The 23,433-nt window shown below is 40.5% G+C and overlaps 1 protein-coding gene across 1 annotated transcript in view; it reads right to left on the reverse strand.

Moving 5' to 3' along the window:
- LOC120529047 (tripartite motif-containing protein 16-like) overlaps window positions 1-22,682 on the reverse strand; it is a 44,097-nt gene extending 21,415 nt beyond the window's left edge. Inside the window, exons 1-2 of the mRNA XM_039753108.1 lie at window positions 22,194-22,682; window positions 17,897-17,992 (exon numbers count right to left, since the gene is read on the reverse strand). Coding sequence (XP_039609042.1) covers window positions 17,897-17,992; window positions 22,194-22,202 — 105 coding nt within the window. The 5' untranslated portion in view covers window positions 22,203-22,682. The remainder of the gene's footprint in view (window positions 1-17,896; window positions 17,993-22,193) is intronic.
- Window positions 22,683-23,433: the final 751 nt, after the last annotated feature.

Below are 23,433 nucleotides of genomic sequence, written 5' to 3' on the forward strand. Positions count from 1 at the left end.
TTAAGATGGAGGGGCACAGAGCTAAGGGGCATCGGGGTGATTTTTACAGAAGATGGCAGCTGCACCCCTGGTATGGGAGCCACTGATGTTATGGGAAGGCAAACAAGGAGGTCAGTCGTAGACTTTTAACAAGGAGCTTAAGAAGTCGAGGTGTACAAACTCGTAATCAGAAACAGGCAGTGATATTAATAAGACTAAGGGATAAGCTGGGGTGGATATTAATAGGAAAGTCAATAAAGTAAAAAAAATATATATACTAATACAAAAAACAAATATAGAATCAAACTAGAGAACTGGAAACTAAAAACATAAGATTAATAAATTAAAAGATTATAATACGAGTAAATTACAAAAGAGTGAAAACCTCGAATGAGAGTGAAAGAGAACTCAAATAACAGGAGTGTGTAACAGTCCGTGAGTTTATGAAAGACCAGGATTAGAAGATCATGAAGTGGAAAAGGCAGTGAGAATAATAAAAGTGTAAAAGGTAACTTTGAAATGTCTTGTCTACAAGGAATAAGTCAAAATCAAATTGGCAATGCATTTTAAACAAGAAAGAAAACCTGACTAAGGCCAAGGGAGGCCAAGAACAGAAATGGATACACAAGACTTAGAAATGACAGTGTGTGCTGGTGGTGTAGAATTTCATTAACAACCAAATGCTTCAAGGGTACAGGTCTGACTTTAGGAGTGGGCTATAGACCACCAAATACAGATAGGAGTGTCAAACAGGCATAAACAGTAACAAATGGCTGAGGCCCCACTTACTGTACGTATCTGAAGATGATCTGCAAAATCACAACCGAGCGCACATTAAGATCTCTATATTTCAGTCTACTAAAGAGTTGAAGGATTAGTAAAACAACAGAGGGTGTTTGAACTTTATGCTGCGGGGTCTCAAATCTGTGATCTGATCTGCCTACTCGTATAAGAGATGCCCCTTCACCTTCAGGCTGAGGACTCACCACTTTAGCCTGGCATAGCTGGTAGTGCTGACTGTTAGCTGTGTTTATTACATCTCTGTTAGTCATTTGTATAAAAGTGTTAGGTTATATAATCACCATGAACTCTTACTAAACCTTCTCTGTTCTGTTTCTCCTCTCATTTCAGTATTCTGCTGTTCCCCTTTTCCACTGCCAAGCTGTTTAGTAGCCCATGACTAGGACACCTGAGGTTATCAGGAGCCTTGGAATTGAAGAGTTAAAGGACTGATTAGCCTGCCCAGCACAGACATGTGCGGTAGAGGGACCAGCAGGAGGTGGAGAGCCAGTAAGCTGAGGACTTCAGACGTGTCTGACGTCTGTCTGTTCATAATGGCCGCTGAACCTCCAGATTTGCTGACAGTTGTTGTTTCTGATTTCCTCTCCTCTTTTGTTAACTGGCCTCGTTTCGGCAATGATATTAATGGAGGTGTCCTGTTTGATCCTTTTATGTTACTCAGTTGAAGTTGCTTTGTTTAATGTCTGTTTAAACTAATCTTTATTCTTATGTGTGTTCATGTTGTAATTTGTAAAGTTTGTAATTATATTTTAACTGTCAGCTTGTCTCCAGTGAACTGAAAATGCAGTGATGAGGACAATACAGAAAATGCTGAAAACTGAAAAAATATCTTCAAGTTTTTAACAATTTGAAAAAAATCTCATTTACTTAGGATATAATAGTAATGGCGGACTTTATTATCCAAATATTAACTGGGAATCCCTATGAAATAGAGATGGAGTTCATCAGTGTAATTTTATTAACACAGAATGTTTAAACACTAAAGAGAGAAGAAGCAGCCTGTTTAGAGTCTTAATTGTGTAATAATGAGGACAGAATTCAGGGGTACCAGTCATCCATCTATTAGGATCAAGAGATCAGAAGGTGTGGACTGAAAGGTGTAAAGAAAACCTAAAACGGGTCAATTCAAGTGATGCAAATATGTCAAAATCTAAAAGAGACCAACTGGTAGACAGTCGAGGGGCAGGGTGTTAGATTTAGAAGAAGGGCATATAAGGCAGGAAAAGTAAGCAAACATGGAAACATTACGGAATTTTAAAAGAGCTGTTCTGAGGAAGAACAATGTCGGGTGTTGATCTGCAATAAAGCGCACCAGGGGCCTCATGTATAAACGGTGCGTACGAACAGAAATGTTGCGTAAGAACTTTTCCACGTTCAAATCGCGATGTATAAAACCTACACTTGGCGTAAAGCCACGCACTTTTCCACGGTACCTCATGCTTTGTCGTACGCAAGTTCTCCGCTCAGTTTTGCAGACTGGCGGCACCCAGCATCAAAGCAATGCTACTGTTCTTGTGTGATTACTCATTATTTTCATGACGCGGCTTTATAAATACACAGAAACTAACCGCATATTGTTTATTAGTGTAATGCATCTGATTGTAATTAACTCGTAACAATATAATGGTCCAGGGAAAAGCCATAGTATTCCAAATACCATAACTGCTTTAGCGTTGTTACTCTCACTGCACCACCACCACCATCTTCTTCTTCTTCTTCTTCTTCTTTCAGCTCCTCCCGTTAGGAGTTGCCACAGCGGATCATCTTTTTCCATATTACTCTCACTGCACCACTCGGAGTATTTATATCACTGTATCTGAGTGTGAATCACAGCAGCAGCTGATCGGAAAGAGAATTATCGGTATACGGCATTAAGCACACGCTGTCTCTGCCACGGCAAAACGTTTCAAAGCCTTTCCTGTACGGACCTCGCGGTTCAAAACAGTTTAATCCCAAGAACTTTAAATGCAGCCAATCAAGTGCTCCTTGTAGAACTGTTTGTACTTATCAGTACAATCACCTCACTGTAAACTTGCACTACAGTTATAATATCTCACAACCTGAGCCACTTTATAAAGCGCGTATTTACATATGATGACGATATCATTTTAAGGTGAAATGCAGCAAAATATGTTTGTTAAATTATACAGATAAAACTTTAACTTCATTTAAATAATCTATATTCTTCACTGGGAGTGTCGTTAAGGATAGAATAATTAAACATGTACTACGAAGATATTTCAATATTCTGTAAACGTTTTGAAGAATCAGCGCTAAGCTTACAGATGGCTTAACGTCTATTACAGAGCTGATTGTATGGCGATCGGTTACTTGGGGAAAGAAAAGCAAGGACTCTTGGGGACCACGCAATATATATTGAATATAAAACAGAAAGAAAAATAACAACACAGCTAAAAAGCATGCGACAAATTTCGGCAAAAGTTAAATGCTTGTGTCATGAGCACGAGGCGGCTATGCAGTGTCCGCAACGGACGAGGCCATTCACTGTGCATAAGCTACCTTACTGACGGGCGGGCGAAGGAGCCACCGATTCTTCCTCTGCCCAGTGCCACCACAAGCCTAGAGCCGCCCCTGAGTACTGCTGCAATAAATTATTTCATCGAAGTGAAACATGTTTAATAACGTGCTTTAACTCCTATCATCATGAAAATGATATCACGTACACAAACAATTCACACACATAGAGCACATAGAAGATCAAATACAAAACAAAGCATTTAACGTGCTACTTTAATTACGATGTGATTTTAGAAACTGGTTAATTAAACAATTTTAAGATGAAGTTTATGATGTTCTACTTTAATGACAAAATGAACTACGTGATTAAAGTGGAAATGTCGAGATTAAAGTTGACATTTCATGCTTTTTCCCCACCGTGTGGCTTTTTTCTCTGTACCCTAATAAGCTTTCATATGACACTCAGACAGTGGGCTTACAACTCGGCTTTCCACGGCGACTTTGATATGTGACTTCTTTTTTATTTCCAGCACTGTGCGATTTTGTGAATGTGAGCTTTCATGTTTCTCCAACACGCTATGCCACTCGATCAACTTCCTTTTGTTGATTATACCACGGTTTATTTGAACAAATAGTATGTTTTTCCTTTGCCTCCACTTGGTATTCGCTGAAATTCTTATATTTTCCCCGTGCTTTTCCCATTGTCTTTTCACAGAAGGCTGCGCTTAAGGGCGATTTATATTGATTTGCATATTCAAATAGGTGTAATTCTGGGAGGATTTGGGGCGTTACATAATGCGCGTGCACGAGCGTTAGTTTTCACGCCGATCGGAATTTATGTAGCGGAAGAACGTGGAAGTTGGAGTACACACAGATTCCTGCATCTGGATTTTTCTGTGCGTAAGCACATTTCGGCTTTTGTGCTTACGCCATGTTATAGTGCGAGTTCTACGCACGGCGTTATACATGAGGCCCCAGGTCAGCATGAAGACATTTTGCTTTTCAACAGCTTTCATTATGATGTCTATTACCTCTGAGTGCTTCTGGAAATAAATAGTTAAGGGTTCAATAGCAATTACAAAAAGCATTGGTGATAATGGACATCCCTGTCTGGTTCCACATTCACAATGGATCTTATTTATACAAACCAAGAATTCTGAACTGCTGTGCGGTAACTTAATCCATGTACAAACATTGAGACCAAATCCAAATTTGCACAATTCAGTACACAAATGTCCTCATTCAGCTCCATCAAAAGCTCCTTCCTCATACAAACACAACAGAACATTTAGAAACTCAGACACTTTAGGGTAAATATATTAAATTAAACAACTGCTGAAAATTGAAACCCAGAAGTTTACCTTTGGGGCATCTCAGAAATTGACCCAAATGAACAAACAGTTAAAAAACAGATGAATAAAGAGACCAGGGGCCTCATGTATAATATATACACTATAACATGGCGTAAGCACAAAAGCCGAAATGTGTTTACGCACAGAAAAATCCAGATGCAGGAATCTGTGCGTACTCCAACCTCCACGTTCTTCCGCTACATAAATCCCGATCAGCGTGAAAACTAACGCTCGTGCACGCCAAGATTATGTAACGCCCCAACTCCTCACAGAATTACGCCTCTTTGAATATGCAAATCAATATAAATCGCCCTTAAGCGCAGCCTTCTGTGAAAAGACAATGGGAAAAGCACGGGGGGAAATATAAGAATTTCAGCGAATACCAAGTGGAGGCAAATGAAAAACATACTATTTGTTCAAATAAACCGCGGTATAATCAACAAAAGGAAGTTGATCGAGTGACATAGCGTGTTGGAGAAACTTGAAAGCTCACATTCACAAAAAAATAACACAGTGCTGGAAATAAAAAAAAAGTCACATATCAAAGTCGTCGTGAAAAGGGAGTTGTAGCCCACCGTCTGAGTGTCATATGAAAGTTTATTAGGGTACAGAGAAAAAAGGCACACAGTGGGGAAAAAGCACGAAATGTCAACTTCAATCTCGACATTTCCACTTTAATCACGTAGTTTATTTTGTCATTAAAGTAGAACATTATAAACTTCATCTTAAAATCGTTTAATTAACCAGTTTCTCAAATCACATCGTAATTAAAGTAGCACTTAAAATGCTTTGTTTTGTATTTGATCTTCTATGTGATCTATGTGTGTGAATCACTACTTGCTTTTTACACCGGCTCTCTTCCTCCAACTGGACACAGAGTCCATTACATTCGTAATATTACAGTTCTCTGAATAACTAAAATATTGAGATGTATACGTGATGTCATTTTCATGATGATAGGAGTTAAAGCACGTTATTAAACATGTGTTTCACTTCGATGAAATAATTTATTGCAGCAGTACTCAGGGGCGGCTCTAGGCTTGTGGTGGCACTGGGCAGAGAAAGAATCGGTGGCTCCTTCGCCCGCCCGTCAGTAAGGTAGCTTATGCACAGTGGATGGCCTCGTCCGTTGCGGACACTGCATAGCCGCCTCGTGCTCATGACACAAGCATTTAACTTTTGCCGAAATTTGTTGCTGTGTTTTTAGCTGTGTTGTTATTTTATCTTTCTGTTTCATATTCAATATATATTGGCGTAGCCGTCACTGCAGTCCTTGCTTTTCTTTCTCCAAGTAACCGATCGCCACACAATCAGCTCTGTAATAGACGTTAAGCCATCTGTAAGCTTAGCGCCGATTCTTCAAAACGTTTAAAGAACATTGAAATATCTTCGTAGTACTGTTTAATTACTCTATCCTTCACGCCAGTCCCAGTGAAGAATATAGATTATTTAAATGAAGTTAAAGTTTTATCTGTATAATTTAATAAACATATTTTGCTGAATTTCACCTTATAAATGATATCGTTTCTGTTTCTGAACCGCGAGGTCCGTACAGGAAAGGCTTTAAATCATTTTGCAGTGGCTGAGACAGCGTATCCTTGAAGCTGTACACCGATAATTCCCTTTCCGATCAGCTGCTGCTGTGATTCACACTCAGATACAGTGATATAAATACTCTGAGTGGTGCAGTGAGAGTAATATGGAAAAAGATGATCCGCTGTGGCAACTCCTAACAAGAGGAGCTGAAAGAAGAAGAAGAAGGTGCAGTGAGAGTAACAACACTGAAGCAGTTATGGTATTTGGAATACTATGGCTATTCCCTCTACCATTATATTGTTACGAGTTAATTACAATCAGATGCGTTACACTAATAAACAATATGCGGTTAGTTTCGGTGTATTTATAAAGTAAAATAAGGTGTAACCACACAGGAACAGTAGCACTGCTTTGACGCTGGGTGCCGCCAGTCTGCAAAACCGAGCGGAGAACTTGCGTACGACAAGGCATGAGGTACCGTGGAAAAGTGCGTGGATTTACGCCAAGTGTAGGTTTTATACACGATTTGAACGTGGAAGAGTTCTTACGCAACGTTTCTGTGCGTACGCACCGTTTATACATGAGGCCCCAGGAGTGAAAATCAGATTCTCCACCATGAATTAAGTAAGTGATTTAAATAAACTTAAAACAAGAACAGCTCATAGATACCACTGCCGCTTAAAATGTTGCTTGCCAAATGTTTGCTTTCTTGGAGTAAAGAGCAGCAAGCAGAGTCAAATGGCCTGGCCTGGAAAATTAGAATCCTTTGACTTCATAAATGAAGAAACGTAAGCCAATAAAGAGGCCTTGGAGCAGTTTATGTGAGGAGCTACACAGGACTTCTAAAAATGTGGGTGACTCTTCTGAAGTGCTGATATTCAAGTGAAACAGAAGTAAGACAAAGCAGTACATGAAGCTGAGCAGAGGAGAGCAGCCATGGGTATTCCAGGACTTCAGGACAAGGCCAACTGTGACAGACTCAGAGAGTTAAACCTGTTTAGTGTGAGCAGAGGAGACAGCGTGGGGACCTCACCACGGTATTTAAAATCCTCAAAGGCATCGATAAAGCAGACCAGCAACATTATTTAGGCTTAAGGGTGAATCACACACTAGAGGACATCACTGGACATTAAGTGGAATTGCGTTTAACACTGAAGTCAGGAAGCACTTCTGTACACAAAGAGTTGTAGGACTGTGGAGCAAACTACTGAGACATGGAGTTTAACGAGAATCTTGACAGCCTTTAAGAAGAATCTGGAGGAGATTTTGGGACAGCATAGTTATTAGCAATACAAACGGCCTTGTTGATCTCCACTTCTTTGTCAAATTTCTTATGTTCTAGTTCTACTAATAATTTTAAGACTCCCTGGGGGCCATATTTACTATTCATAACTGAATAATTAACCCTGACTATATGATGATCATGTAGTGTGGATAATGGATTTTTATTTTCACATATATTTGGAAATAGACATATTTAGTAAATATTCCTTCCAAACTGTTAGTGTTCAGAGTCCATCTCACAATCATATGGTGTAATCTTCACTGAAGGAGTTGATTAAATGTAATTATGTCTGATCACTAATTAGGCACAGAATTACTGAATTAAGTGAGAACATCTAGAATATAAAGCCACTTAAAACTTTATGGTTTTTGTAAGAATTTTAGATCTAATCCCAGACATCAATATTAACTGACATGTGAGTGTAACGTGTCTCTTAGAGAGGCCTGAGGTACTCCAGATACAAGTGATCAGAACACACAGAACCTCCGCTCAGTTTAATGAGAGCACTCAGCTCACTCGACTGTCCATGGATCACACTGGGTATCTCCTCCTGGACTGTTTCATGTCTTCCACCCAGTCTCACCAGGACAGGCTCCAGCTTCCTGCTGTCCTACACAAGCAAATTCAGACTCCACAAAGGAAGGAATAGATTTCTCTGAAAAACTACATTTATGTATCACTTAACTCCTTTTGTATTGAGCTTACATTAAATATTAACCTCCGCTCACCTGTTTTACTTCTCTTTCCATTTTCAGCTCAACCTTTTCATGACTCTTGTGTTCAGTCTTTCCACACCTCAAGCAGATACACGTCTTGTTGGTTCTGCAAAACATCTCCAGACTTTTCTGATGTTTCTCACAGAGTTTCTCCTTCTGATTTCTATCAGGATCAACCAGCTTGTGTTCCTTCCAGGCTGCTACTTCATAGTGAGGCTGCAGGTGGGGCTGACAGAAAGAAGCCATGCATGTTAGACAGGACTTCACCGCTCTCAACTTCTTCCCAGTACAGAAATCACACTGCACGTCTCCAGGGATGGCATAATTCTGAGACGGAGGAGGACTGATTGTCGTCTTTTTTAATTTATTGATGACTTCATTCAGCAGAGTGTTTCTTCGCAGAGCAGACCTTGTGCTGAAGTTCTCTCTACACTGCGGACAGAAGAACTTTTGGCTGTGATCCCAATAGTTGGTGAGGCACTTCAGACAGAAACTGTGACCACAGGGGATTGCAACAGGGTCAGTCAGGGTGTCCAGACAAATCGAACAGGTGAACTCATCATGTAACCTACACAGCAGGGCTTCAGCAATCATCAGTCTGAGGAGAGGCAGGCAGGGAGAATCAGCCAGGCAAACAAGGAAGTGACTTGTGAGACTTGTGAAGAAACGAAAGTGAAAGTTTGTCTGTGCTCAGTGAGGAAGAGGAGGAGGGGGAGATTTAAAGATAAAGCTGAGAGCTCACATAGAGAACATCTGAGGAGACACTGAGGGTGAACAGTTAATGTGAGACATGAGCTCAGAGAGTGAAGACCACAAAAGTGAGAGAAGAGATGACCTGTCACAGGGGGTCTGCTAAAGTGTCATTCACGTCAGTATTTCTTATTTATTTATTACATACTGCAGTTTACATTAGACAGACTCAGAGCTCAGTGCACATTTACAAATGAAATAAAATAAAAGGAAGATACAACACATCAATCAACATTAACAGATTTGTAATGTGATGGCCAGGCAGGCCTCAGGATATTGAGACAGTGAGCTGTTAAACTGAAGATTCATTCTACTCATGCTGGTGCTCTTTATTAGTCAAAATGTCCATCCTATAGTAAGTTCTCTTCTCTAACTTATCAAAGTTGTAGGAATGTTAGGAGGAGAAAAAGCAATTGATTGATGTTAATCTGTCAAATAACTCATAACCAGTTGTGCCTTTTGTCAATGCCAGTAATTCATTTTATTATTAAGTAAAGCCCCCACTTTATTTTCCTTACTTTTCTCTGTAGTTGAAGTTCTCAGCTGTTAGACTTCCATCAAGGTAAGTGAAGCCCCTCATTTTAAGAAACCGAATAAACCACCCATCCATCAATCAATGTTTAAAGATGCTTATACTGAAGTTGGCCATGGGGAAACTGGAGCCTACCTCAGTAACCATTAAGGGCTAAGATGGAACAACCCCTGGACAGGATGGCAGTCACACACACACACACACACACACACATACACACACACACACACACACGTACACACACACACATACAGTTTATTATAAACACAAGGATTACAGAAGTATGACCCTTCTTAAATACTGACATACTATAATCGGCCCGGATAGCATCCATGTGTGTCTGTGTGTGACAGAGTGAGCCCTGCCTAGGACTGGCTTGCTTTACAGATCTGGTTGGTGTCTTTCACGTTGAGGTGCCAGGGAGGGCTCCTTATGACCCTGCTCCCCACTAATTGCTATTTCTTATCCTATCCACAGCCTTGTAAATCAGTCCTTATTATATAGCGCCATCACTTCCACTGATCAAACATAAGCCACTTTGCTAAGCACACACATGAATGTGTTAATGTGCTGACCAGCTCCATCATGGTGTGGTATGTGGACTATAGTCCTGCTTATCACAAGATACTTCAGAGGACTGCTAAGACAGCTGAGGATGGACTTCATCGGTGTGTCTCTGCACTCCATACAAGACACCTGCAGCACACACAACCTCCACAAGGTGTCCAGCAATGTGGCCGACCCCTCACACCCAGCACATGGGCTCTTTGAGCTCCTGCCCTCTAGCAGATGGGTATTGCAGTATCCGAGTCAAATAATACAGACTGTGTGACAGTCGTCCCCCATGCTGTCTGACTTTTTAATGCTTAAGCCGCCCCTTCCCACTTCTCATTGTTGAACTGTGAACTTTGTACTATTTACACAATTGAAAACTGCTTAAGTCAAATGCATACATTGCAGTTTATTAGCGGTAAACAGTTACTACATTCCAGATGTTCATTTGTTATCTTCTTATATTTCACTTGTGGTTTCCATTTCCTTTTTGATCCACATCCCTGACGTGGCTTTATCAAATACACTGAAATTAACCGCATATTGTTTATTAGTTTAAGGCATTGGTGATTGTAGGCATTTAAGGCACAGTGATTGTAATTAACCAGTAACAGTATAATGGTCCACAGAATGGTCAGACTATTCCAAATACCATAGCTGCTTTAGCGTTGTTACTCTCACTGCACTTTCTTCTTCTTCTTTCAGCTGCTCCTTTTTAGGGTTGCCATAGCGGATCATCTTTTTCCATATTACTCTCACGGCAGCACTCGGAGTATTTATCCCGCTGTATCTGAGTGTGGAATCACAGCTGAACAGCAGTTGATAGGAAAAAGCATTATCGGTATAAAGCATCAAGCACACGCTGCCTCAGCCATGCTGTCTATTTGAACTGCTCTCAAATGGCAAACGCTTCAGAGTCTTTCCTGTACGGACCTCGCGGTTCAGAAACAGTTTCTTCCCAAGAACTATAAACGCACTCCATCAGTCCATCAATTTCTCCTTGTAGAACTGTTTATACTGTAAACTTGCGATACAGTTATAATATTGCACAATCTGAGCTGCTTTATAAAGCACGTATTTACATATGATGATGATATCATTGTTAAGATGAAATGTAGCAAAATCTGTTTTTTACATTATACAGATAAAATGTTAACATCATTTAAATTATCTATATTTTTCATAATTAAACATGTGTGGACACGGTGTCGCAGCACTAGCAAGGAGCTGGCGGCCGTTCAGGGATTGTTCCTGCCTCACGCTACATTCTTGCTGGGGCTGGCGCGACACTGGAACGATAGATGGATAGAATAATTAAACATGTACTACAAAGATATTTCAATGTTCCTTAAAAATTTGAAGAATCTGCGTTCTAAGCTTACAGATGGCTTGACATCTATTGCAGAGCTGATTGTGTGGTGATTGGGTATTTGGAGAAAGAAAAGGAAGGACAGGAATTGGAGGTTAGTATGTTTGAAAGAGAAGGTCATCGAAGGTCGCGCATGGCGCAGCAAGCATCTTGCAGTAGGCAGGAACAATCTGTGAACGGGGCTCATCAGTATCACTGCGCCACTGTGTTCCCATGTTTAATAACATGCTTTAATTCTTATCATCATGAAAATTACATCAATTATACATCTCAGTATTTAAATTATTCAGAGAGCTGTAATATCACAAATGTAATGGATTCTGTGTCCTGTCGGAGGAAGAGAAAGCCTGTTTAAAAAGCACGTAGTGATTCACACACATAGAGCACATAGAAAAACACACAAAACAAAGCATTTAACGTGCTACTTTAGTTACGATGTGATTTGAGAAACTAGCAAATTAAACGATTTTGAGATGAAGTATATGATGTTCTACTTTAATGACAAAATAAATTATGCGATTAAAGTTGACATTTCAAGCTTTTTTCTCACTGTGTTCCTGTTTTTTTTTTTTCTTTTCTGTATCCCTAATAAGCTTTCATATGACACTCAAACGGTTGGCTACGACTCACCTTTTTATGGCGACTTTGATATCTGACAACTTCTTTTTCATTTTGGGCACTGTGCGACTTTGTGAACAGGATTTAAGTCAACATTAAAGAGCTCGTGTGATGGCCTTTCTGATGACAGAGTGTTTAAAGAATTAGACATCAGACATAAATTAGGACACACAATTCACCAACGAGGAATGCAATCTGTGATCACAGGATGGCTATCAGAGTGTGCCAAGTCAAAGAAGAAAAAGTCTGACAGGATGAACAAATCTCAATTCTTTATTTATTAAGTTATGTCACACCAGCACAGACACACTCACGTGATTTACTCAGCTCTTTGACTTTGTTCATCTTGCCCTTTATCCATCTGAAACTCTTCTGTCTCACTATCACCCCTCACTCCTTCTCTACTTTCTCCACTTCCTTTTGACCCCTCGTCCAGCTCCAAGAAGATGACAGATTTAGAACTCACAGTCTCCACCTGCTGCTTAGGCCTGTAATACAATCTGCCTGTTTATACAGACTGACATCAAGTGACATGTAGCATATTCAGGGGTCCTGAGGGAATTGTGAATTAGGGCTTGATAAAGGTGTTCACAGGTATCACATGTGATTGTACTTTAAATGTTGACAGTGATGATGAAGTTAGTCAGCTGACTCAACTCCTTATGTTTGGGTGACTTTGACAAACCTGAGAGCAGGAAGGAGGAGGTGCAATTTAATGTCTAATGTGACATCAAGTGCCTCAGTAAAACACCAAACTCCATCAGTATGACCAATAGCAGAGTGACCAGTGAGTCCTCATCTTCAGATATTCACAGACAATTTATTCAGAGGTGACAAACCCCCTAAGTGACCAATTGAGGAGCAAAAAATATCTGGTGACAGGACAGCACTTTGTCACTCGTACACATCTGTCAATAGCTCTTTATACTGAGGCCTTTATAAAGCCTTTCATTTGTTCTGCTCCAGCAGGTCCACGTGTTTGTCCTACCTAACAGGTGACATTCAGGGGACACAGCAGTTATTGATGTCTCAGCCTTTAATATATAGTATGTACTGTTGCAAGAAAAAGTAAGTGGCCCCTTTGGATTTCCATGGATTTGATTCTACTAAATTATGCTCTGATCTTCATCGATGTCACAATTCAAGACAAGCACAATCTGACTAAACTAATGACACACAAACTGTTCTACTTTCCATGTTGTTATTGAGCACATTGAGTCGTCATTAGACATTGCAGGCTGGACAATTTAATTGACCCGCAGTGTTAATGACTTCTCCTAAAGCTAAATTGAGGAAGTTGTTTCAATAAAGAGGATGAAGTTATAAGCCTGGCAACTGACAATTCTGCTTTCTTCATTAAAGTGGTTAGTGTGAACCTCACCTCAATCCAAACAAATGTCACAGGACCTTAGAAGACTCGTCATAGAAATGAATGAAGCTGGAAAAGGCTACACAAGCATTGCTAAAGACCTGGATGTTCATCAGTCCACGGTAAGATAAAATGTCTTCAAATGTAGAAAGTTCAGGACTGTTGTCACCCCTTGGATTGGGCATGAGGTAACAATCAGTCCAAGAGCACAATTGGGAAACCTGAAAGAATGCAAACAAGTACATCAACTAAAGAATGGCTGGTAAAGAAGTTTGACCAAGTCAGATTCCTGACCCCTTTGAGACAGTGCAGAGTGACCTGAAGAGAGCTGTGCAACCAGAAATACTGAGGAACTGAAACAGATCTGGAGGGAGGGATGGTCCATAAGTCATCCCAAACATTGTGCATGTCTTATAAGCAGTTAAAGGAAACATTTGGTGGAGGTTGTGGCTGATAAAGGAGGATCAACAAGTTATTACAATTAAAGGGTCCATTAGTTTTACCAGGCTTCACTATGAACAATCACTCATTGTGCCAAAAAAAGATACAGAAAGTTCAACAGCTGGTGTGTTATTAGTTTAACTAGATTGTGGTTGTCTAGAATTGGGACTTAGGTAAAAATCAGATGACATTTTAGTAGGAATTAATGCAGAAATCCAAAGAATTCCAAAGGGTTCACTTACCATTTTTTGAAAATGCAGTTGTAAATCAAACGTGACCCCTGCTGGTCAGTCTGCTAAGTGTAGATCTGTGGGATCTTTGGACCTCACAATGACACACACACCTCATTGACTACTCAAAGATTAAATCAAACTGAATAATAATGGAAATCCTGACTGTGACACTCACCCTTCATTCTCATCCCCAATTTCACTCACAGAGGTGCTTCTCCGCACCCATCCTGTGAAATTCATTTTGACACTAAACTACAAACACAAAGAGGACCTGTGCTTGTGGAGACATCAGATGACCATTAGAGGGTAGGCCTACTGGTCAGTGGTCACCTGCTGTCAGATTGTTACACTGCAGTCAGGTCCAAGCAAAAACCGTGGATGGAGGGACTCAGTGAAGGAGGTGTTGAACTTGTGCAGGAGAGTCATTGTGTGTGAGACTCTATGAAATGACAGCCAGCCAGCAGGCCAGTCCAGATACACACTTATTCTGGGGCTGTAGGGGGCGCTGATTACAGTGTCTTTGTTATTGTGACACACAGAGGACTCAGAATTAGAACATAAAATCCAGGACGTCGTTTGGCCCAAGGCAGCAGTCCAAGCCCCATCCTTTCCTTCTCATTCCTTCATAAGTGACTCCAGAATATAATTACAATATAAGACCCTGTGCTCTGTGCAAATATTTTAAATCTGCTTTTCTTTTCTTCTCATATGTACTGCTAACACAAAGCCATATTTAGCATACAGGGGCTCATCATTTACAGTCATATGAAAAAGTTTGGGATCTCTTCTTAATACTTTGGAGTTTTGTTTCTCATTGGCTGAGTTTTCAAAGTAGCAACTTCCTTTTAATAAATTACATGCCTTATGGAAACAGTAGGATTTCAGCAGTGACATTAAGTTTATTGGATTAATAGAAAATATGTAATATGCATCATAACAAAATTAGACAGGTGCTTAAATGTGGGCACCCCAACAGAGATATGACATCAATACTTAGTTGAGCCTCCTTTTGCTCCTCTAGACGCTGTCCTCCTATAGCCTTTGATGAGTGTCTGGATTCTGGATGGAGGTATTTTTGACCATTTTTCTCTACAAAATCTCTCCAGTTCAGTTCAATTTGATGGACAGCCTGCTTCAAATCATCCCATAGATTTTCGATAATATTCAAGTCAGGGACTGTGATGGCCATTCCAGAACATTGTACTTCTCCCTCTGCATGAATGCCTTTGTAGATTTCGAACTGTGCTTTGGGGTCATTGTCTTGTTGGAATATCCAACCCCTACTTAAGTAACTTCAACTTTGTAACTGATGCTTGAACATTATACTGAATAATTTATTGATATTGGGTTGAATTCATCCGATCCTCGACTTTAAGAAGGGCCCTGAACTGGTGACACAGTCCCACAGCATGATGGAACCTCCACTAAATTTGACAGTAGGTAGCAGGTGTTTTTCTTGGAATGCGGTGTTCTTCTTCCGCCATGCAAAGCTCTTTTTGTTCTGACCAAATAACTAAATTTGTGTCTCATCAGTCCAAAGCACTTTGTTCCAAAATGAATCTGGCTTGTCTAAATGAGCATTTGCATACAACAAGTGACTCTGTTCGTGGCGTGAGTAGAGAAAGGAATTCTTTCTCATCACCCTGCCATACAGATGTTCTTTGTGCAAATTACGCTGAATTGTAGAACGATGTACAGATACACCGTCTGCAGCGAGATGTTCTTGCAGGTCTTCGGAGGTGATCTGTGGGTTGTACGTAACCATACTCACAATCCTGCCTCTGCATATGCAGCTTCTGTATTTTTCTTGGCCTGCCAGACCTGCTGGGTTGGCCTTCCATTTCCTGATTCCATTCCTTAAAGTTGAAACTGACAGTTTAAACCTCTGAGATAGCTTTTTGAAGCCTTCCCCTAAACCAGGAGACTCAAAAATCTTTGTTTTCAGTCTTTGTTTGTCACTCTTCAGAGGAGAGTCAAAGGGAAGGAAGCACAATGTGCAATTGACCACCTTAAATACCTTTGACCACTCATGATTGGACACTCCTGTCTATGAAGTTCAAGGCTTAACGAGCTCATCCAACCAAGTAATCAGCATTGAGCAGTGACAGGCATTCAAATCAGCAAAATGTCAAGGCCAGTTTTTCACATTTGATTTAATTTCACACAACTAAATACTGCTTCACTAAAAATCTTCGTTCGGAAAACACTGCAGTACTCCGATGTTCCTAGGAAATGAAAGACATACCACTGCTATCTTTTTTGTTGAAAGGAGAGTCAATTATTATGCAGGCTGAGAGGGGTTCCCAAACTATTTCATATGACTGTAGAATTGCTAGGCAAGCATCTTAAGACAAGACAAGTTAAAATCAACTGCAAATGGGCAATGTGCACTATTTCTGCGTGTTGTCAGCATGAAATTTAATCCTCTCTTTGATTTGTTTGGAATGGCATGATTTACCTAAGTGAGGGGCTGCACATGGAGAAAGAGTATAAAGTCTTGGAACATTTGCCGGCACACTTTTGAAGCCGACGGATGGATGGGAGATACCGTCATCTGATCCTGAAAATGCTTCCAGCACAGAGATGAAAATGGCAGACTGTATACATAGAGATCCCACTTCGGTGAAAAGTCTTGCTATGGCTTCCTTCATCTGTAATGCCGCGTAAATCATCATTACAGAAAGCTAAGTTATTTCTCCTATGTGATTTCTTACCGCCATATCACTAAGGGAGGTGTATCTCCTTTTAATATTATATGTATATAGTTATGGGTTACATAAAAAACACAACAATTGCAAAATGAACATATTTTCAGGGAGCTAGCGCCCCCTCAAGGAAAACACTCCTATCCTCAGACTTTCACCAATACACTCCACCTCCCAGTAACAGTCGACTCCCAGTCCGAGCCTCTCTGCACAGAACTTGAGGCCAGCAGACAAACCTCTCAGGATGATGGGGGTATTTGTCCTGTCATGTGACACCTCCTTGTTCTCATTAGACAGACTGAGGTCTCTGTTTGCTGTGTTGATGTCCAGTGTGAGGGGACAGAAGTCTCAAAGGAGAGAAAAGAAAATAAGTGAGGAAATCTGTGAGTGTGTAATGGGACTGGGGGTGGAGCACAACAAATCAATTAACAAGAACCAATCGGGAGCTGCTCTAATGAGACTCAAATGTGTGCCATTTAAGTGCCATCAATAGTGAAGAGCTCATTTGATTGGACAGAATCCTTTGGGAAATTTAAAAGAAAAAACAAAAAGGTGACAACAGACAACAAAGACAAAGACAGGCAGGCAAGCCATACATTTGGAGAGAAGTCTTATTCATCTGGAATTACGATATGTGTCATAAGAGAGTTTTAATGGACGTTTCACAGACTTTTGGCTGTTTGACAAGTCAGTGAGTCTGACATTTTTAAGCTGCTACACTTACTTAAAGTATTCTGTAAATGATCACAACAGTTACAGGTATTTCTGCTATTTTCAAAAATAGTTACAATTCACTTTAATGTATATTTTAACACCACTAAATTGAACACATTATGCTGTGGAGCCAAATAAAGCTGTGAAGAGACCATTAAGGAATGTTACCCCAACTGGTCCAATTCAGAACATCAGTGCCAAACTGCAGTACAAGGTAATGTGGAGGGGGTACATGTTTAGGCTCTGGGGTGACAATTCAATGGACATTAAAGTCATGTTGTCTGAATCTGTAAGGAATAACACAATAAACACTGGATGGTGAAATGGCATGAAGGACACAATGGAATGTCCTCTCCATATCCCCCTTTTCCCTGCCCTTACATGTTATTAGTAGAGAAGCTGTGCCAACTCTTCCAATTTAATTTTTTATGTGTCTAATATGAACTGTCATCTTAACTTATCTCACCTTCATCTGCTCCATCGCTGTCCTTGTCTGCTTCAGTTTCTGCTTTCTCTTCTCAAGTCTCCTCCTGATTTTACTCAGTGTCACCCTCAGGTCTTTCTGTTTAAGAACACAAGAGGACATGTGTGGTCTTAGCAGAATTTAATTTCTTGTTGTCTTTCTGTACCCTGCAATTAGGGTTATGGTTAGGGTTAAACACATAAAGTATATTTGTTTTACATTTCATGGCACAGCTTACTTTTTCTGTCACACTTATCTTTACATTGACACTGAGACTTGACACAACAAATATGAATAACAAGAAACACTAAACGCAAAGTTTAATTTACATTTTAGATTGAAAATAGAGTCTGTGCTTAAAGAGTGTTACAGATAAAGAAAACTGCTCAAAGGCAAACAGGTTTCTGAGTTAGTTCTTCATATTTAGAAGACATCACATCTGCGATCAGTATATATGGCGTTCCTACATTAAAAAAAAAACTTTTACTAAGACGACATGCCTTTACCATCTTGAAATCCCAGAAGGACTTTTAAACATAATGGCTGTAATCATAGGATCTACAAGGCCATTCCAGAGTTCACATTTGTGAGAACATTGTGAAGTGCTTTATTATTTCTTTGAGTCAAATGAGATGATTGAGGCCACTAAGATTTAATGATTCTGAGGAGTTCAGTAAGAAGTGAAACTTAAAGACTGGTGAGGAGTTTGATAAGCTCAGATAAAATTGGTGGTAAATCATTTATTGATTCATTCATTTTCAACCACTTCTCCAAGACCAGGCTGTGAGGGGTGACAGTGTTAGTAGTAAGGCACATACGTCCCTTTCTTCAGCCACACTTGCCAACTCATACTGTGGGATCCTAAAGCATTCCCAGAGCCACCTGGGAAATATAATACTCTCAGTGAGCCCTGGGTCTTCCGCAGTGTCTCCTCTCAACTCATTATACCCTTATAACCCTCCACAGAGACTCATCCAGGAGGCATCACCACAATATGTCTGAACCACCTTAATTTTCAATTTTCGATGCATTGGGTCAACAGCTCTACTTCGAGCCTCTCCCAGATATCTGTGCTTCTCAGCCTGTTTCTAACAGAGAGCCCACTCATACTACAGACAAAGCTCATTTCCTCCTCTTGTACCCACCATCTTGTCCTTTTGGTCATCACCCAAAGCTCATGACCATAGGTGAGGGAGGAACATAGATCAACTAGTAAATGGAGGCTTGATCTTTTGGCTCATCTCCTTCTTCACTACTGCAGATCAGTATAGCAACAACATAACTGTGTTCACCTCCTCTGTGCATCTGTCGATATTACAATTATTTTTTAATCATTTGAAGCAGTAACTCACCTTGTTCTTGAAGAGGACAGTCCACTTTTTTTCCTACTAAGAACCATGACCTCAGATTTGGAGGTCCTGATCCTTACCCCTGCCGCTTCACTCTTGGTGATAAACCATCCCAATGCTGACATTCACAGCAGGATGAAGCCAACTGAAACCAGTGACATGATTCTAATGCCACCAAAAACTAGATGCCCTCCCCTACCCTGCTGTGCATTGATCTCGTCTATGAAAATCTCAAACAGCAATGGAAACAAAGCCATGGCAGAGTTCCACATTCACTGGGAATGGTGCTGATGTTTTACCGAGTATGTCGACACAGCTCTCACTGTGATTATACAGGAACTGAATAGCCCTATTAAGCACCCTGGAATCCCAGAATTTCCCCGCACTCTCCACAGAATCCCTAGAGGAACACAGTCATTCGCATTCTCAAAGTCCACAAAACACATGTAGACTGATTGGCATACTCCCAGGCCCCCAGGATTATTATGAGGATTAAGAGCTAGTCCAGTGTTCAAACATCCTGAATGTAATTAACATTACTCCTTCTGCATCTGAGGTTCCATGACTGAGTCTCATTTCTAAAACTATGGACCACCTCCCTGGTCTGTCATTTCAGGGGGACAAATCTCAATGACCATGTTACACTGAAAAGACACATCATTCATAACAGCCCAACAATGTCCAAATCCTTCAGCATTTCTGGGTAGATCTCATCCACCAGATGGGACTTGCCACAATGGAGTTGCTTAACTACCTCAATGACCTCCCTCATGGACAGGAGTATTAATTCCCCATCAGCTTTTGTTTCTGTCTAATCCTCAGACAGCATTTCTGTTGGGTTCAGGAGCTCCTCAAAGTGTTTCATCCACTAACCTCAGTATGGGTCAAACCTTGCTCATAACAGCCTGGATGAAACCTTGACTTCCCCTTCTGAGACACCTAATGGTTTGCTAGAACCTCTTTGAGGCTGAACAATAGTCTTTTTCTATGGTCTAAAATCCTCCAACACCTGGGTTTATGCTTCCTTGACCACCAAAGTAGCAGACCTTTGGCCTGTTGGTAACCCTCTGCTGCTTCAGGAGTCTCCCATGGAAGGCTGACTGCATCCCTTACCTCTGGTATCACCCATTGGTTCCTTGTGTTGCCACCTTGAGAGACATCTATGGCCTTAAGGCAGCAGATGGCATAAAATCAAATGAGAAAATAGTGAAAACATTTAAAATGCATAATATCTGAAATCCAGAGAAATTGGAAATTGGCTGCATTGTGGTATAGAAAAGGACCACATTTAGCCTTGATTACTAATGATGGGTGAAGTGACAACTGTGAAAAGACTGAGAATTTAACAGGCAATAGAGAAGGTCAATAACGACAAGCAGGATCTGCAAGACAAACCGGGGGTTACAGCCCAAGGATGCAAATCAATCATTGATATACAATCTGGTCATGAAGGTAACACCAAGGAATAAGGTCTGCAAGACAACACGGTGAAGGTGGGCAGGTGAACTCAAAGCAGAAGAATGTCATTTCTGAAAACAAAAATGTCACAAATAAAACAAAAACAAACACAGTAGGAAACTGTGCAGGGCTCGTTCACCTGTTGATGGGTTCAAAAGGAAAGAAGAAGCAAGCTAAGATAAAGAAAAACTGAAATTCTGTCACATTAATGAGAACTTTGAATCAATGGTGTGGAGGTGGGTAACATAACTAAGACATTTAAGGTTAGCTAGCATGTGCTGTGAAAGAGAACTGGAGGAGCTCAGCCAGGCGACATTCAGAGAGATGGTGGGTACACCTAAAATGGTACAGGAGGATACCACAATCCAGAGAATAAGGGAGAGATGATGACAACCACACCACAGTGGAGAGGTGAGGGGGACACACTGTCTGGTGGTATAAGCCGTAATGTGTAGTGGTAGGCCGGGATAAGGAGCCCAATATGTCACCTCTAAACCAGATACAGCATGGAGACTCTTTGCTGTGGTGAAGGTCCATTAGCTGTTCCTTGGTTTTGCTGACAGTTCTCAAAGTTCTCCAGCTGACTCCTATTCTTTGTTTCAATAAATTCCATTATTGCAGACTCACCTGAGAATGTTTGCAAGTTATCTGACCCAGTGTTATTTTAATAGTCTAAGGTGTATAGTGGTAACAGAAAGGATGACAGGCCTGTTCCTTGTGGTGCTACAGTGGTCTGCTGGATAGAGAGCTCACTATCCAGGAAACCACAGGCTCATCCAGCTGAGTTTACCACTTAACAGGGTTAACTGGATGGTATTAATGTGTAGTTTTACTGTTGTGATCTCACACATGTTTAATATTGATTTAGGTGTGAAATCAGACACATTTTCAAATGTTTTACATGCCTACTGGACTTGGTGGGATTGGCCACATTGTGAAAGGTCAGAGTCCATCTCACCATCATACATCAGGTTGAATTATCAGTCAGGGTGTTCTAAATGTTCTTATTACACCACTAAATCATCTTTGATCTTTAATGGAGTGAATAATTTATTAATTAACATGAGAACAGCTATACTGTAATACAATATTGAAATTTAACAATATTATAAATATCCTAGTGTTCATTTTGAAGAACAATATTAACTGACATGTGACTGTAATGTATTTTTATATGAGGCCTGAGAACCTCAGCTCAGTTTAACGAGATCACTCAGACCACTCGACTGTCCATGGATAACACTGGGGTCCCATCTTGGGCTGTTTCATGTATTACACCAGTCTGACCAGAATGGGCTCCAGCTCCACACTATCCATATGTGCACAATGAAATTTATAAAGCAGATGAATGGATTTCTCTCTTATATCACACTGATAGATCCCTTAACTCTTTTTACTTCATTTGTCTCCATTTGACATTAAACCCCCTTCATCTGTTTTTCTTCTCTTTTCATATCCAGTGCAACCATTTTATGACCTTCATGTCCACTCACCTCACACATCAAGCAGATGCACAGCTCTTCTGTGGTGCAAAATAACTCCAGACATTTCTGATGTTTCTTACAGAGTTTCTCCTTCAGATTTCCATCAGGATCAGTTAGCTTATCACCCTTCCAGGTGTCGTCTTCAAAGTGAATGTCACCCTTTGTTCCTCTCTCTTCCTAAAATACGTATTCACCACAGCCATGCCCATCCTTTTCGCAAAATCCACTATCCTCTGACCTTTTTCATTCCTCTCCTTGACACCATACCTACCCATCATCTCCTTATCTCCTCTGTTCCATTCAAAAACATGTCCATTGAAATCTGCTGTAATCACCACTTTCTGTCCCTTGGGTACACTGTAAACCACATTATCCAACTCACTCCAGAAATTTTCTTTCTCAGATCATCACACACCCATCTTGAGGGGCATATACACTAACAACATTCATCAGCACACCTCCAATTTCCAGCTTCATAATCATTACTCTGCCTGACACTCTTTTTACCTCCAAAACACTCTTGACGTGCTGTTCCTTCAGAATAACCCCTACCCCATATTTCCTTCCATTAACACCATGATAGAACAATTTGAATTTACCTCCAATCCACCTGGCCTTACTCCCCTTCCATTTAGTCTCTTGAGTGTACAATATATCAACCTTCATTCTCTCCATGATATTGACTAACTCTCTCCCCTTACCAGTCATACTGCCAACAAGTTCCCACCCTCAGTGCCACTCTCTTTACCTTCCTCCTCTCATCCTGCCTTTGAACATATCTCATACCTCTTCTTCTCCTTTCTCAGCCAACAGTTGCCCAATATCCACCAACACTCTTTTGGCTAACCATACTGGTTGTGGTCGTTGTTAATCTGGGCCTCGACCAATCTGGTATGGAAATCTGTACTGTTGTCCGCAAATTGAGCTGGCAAAAGTAATACATGTGCATGCACCAGCCACCACCCTGACTCCACCCAGAATTTTGCATATTTTAATATGCAAATCAATATAAATATGAAATTCCCATTTCATTGTTTGGTTAAAACGTAATGGCAAAAGCATATGAAAAAAAGAATTTCAGCGAATGCAAAGTGGAGGCAAGGAAAAATGTAGTAGTATTTGTTGGCTTAAGCAGTGGTATAAGCAACAAAAGGAAGTTGATCAAGTGACATAGAGTGATGGAGACACTCAAAAGTTCAAGTCCAGGAAGTCACACAGTGCCTGAAAGAAAAAAGAAGTGGTCAGATGT

This window comes from Polypterus senegalus, chromosome 4, assembly GCF_016835505.1.
Source record: "Polypterus senegalus isolate Bchr_013 chromosome 4, ASM1683550v1, whole genome shotgun sequence".
Classification (NCBI taxonomy): domain Eukaryota; kingdom Metazoa; phylum Chordata; class Cladistia; order Polypteriformes; family Polypteridae; genus Polypterus; species Polypterus senegalus.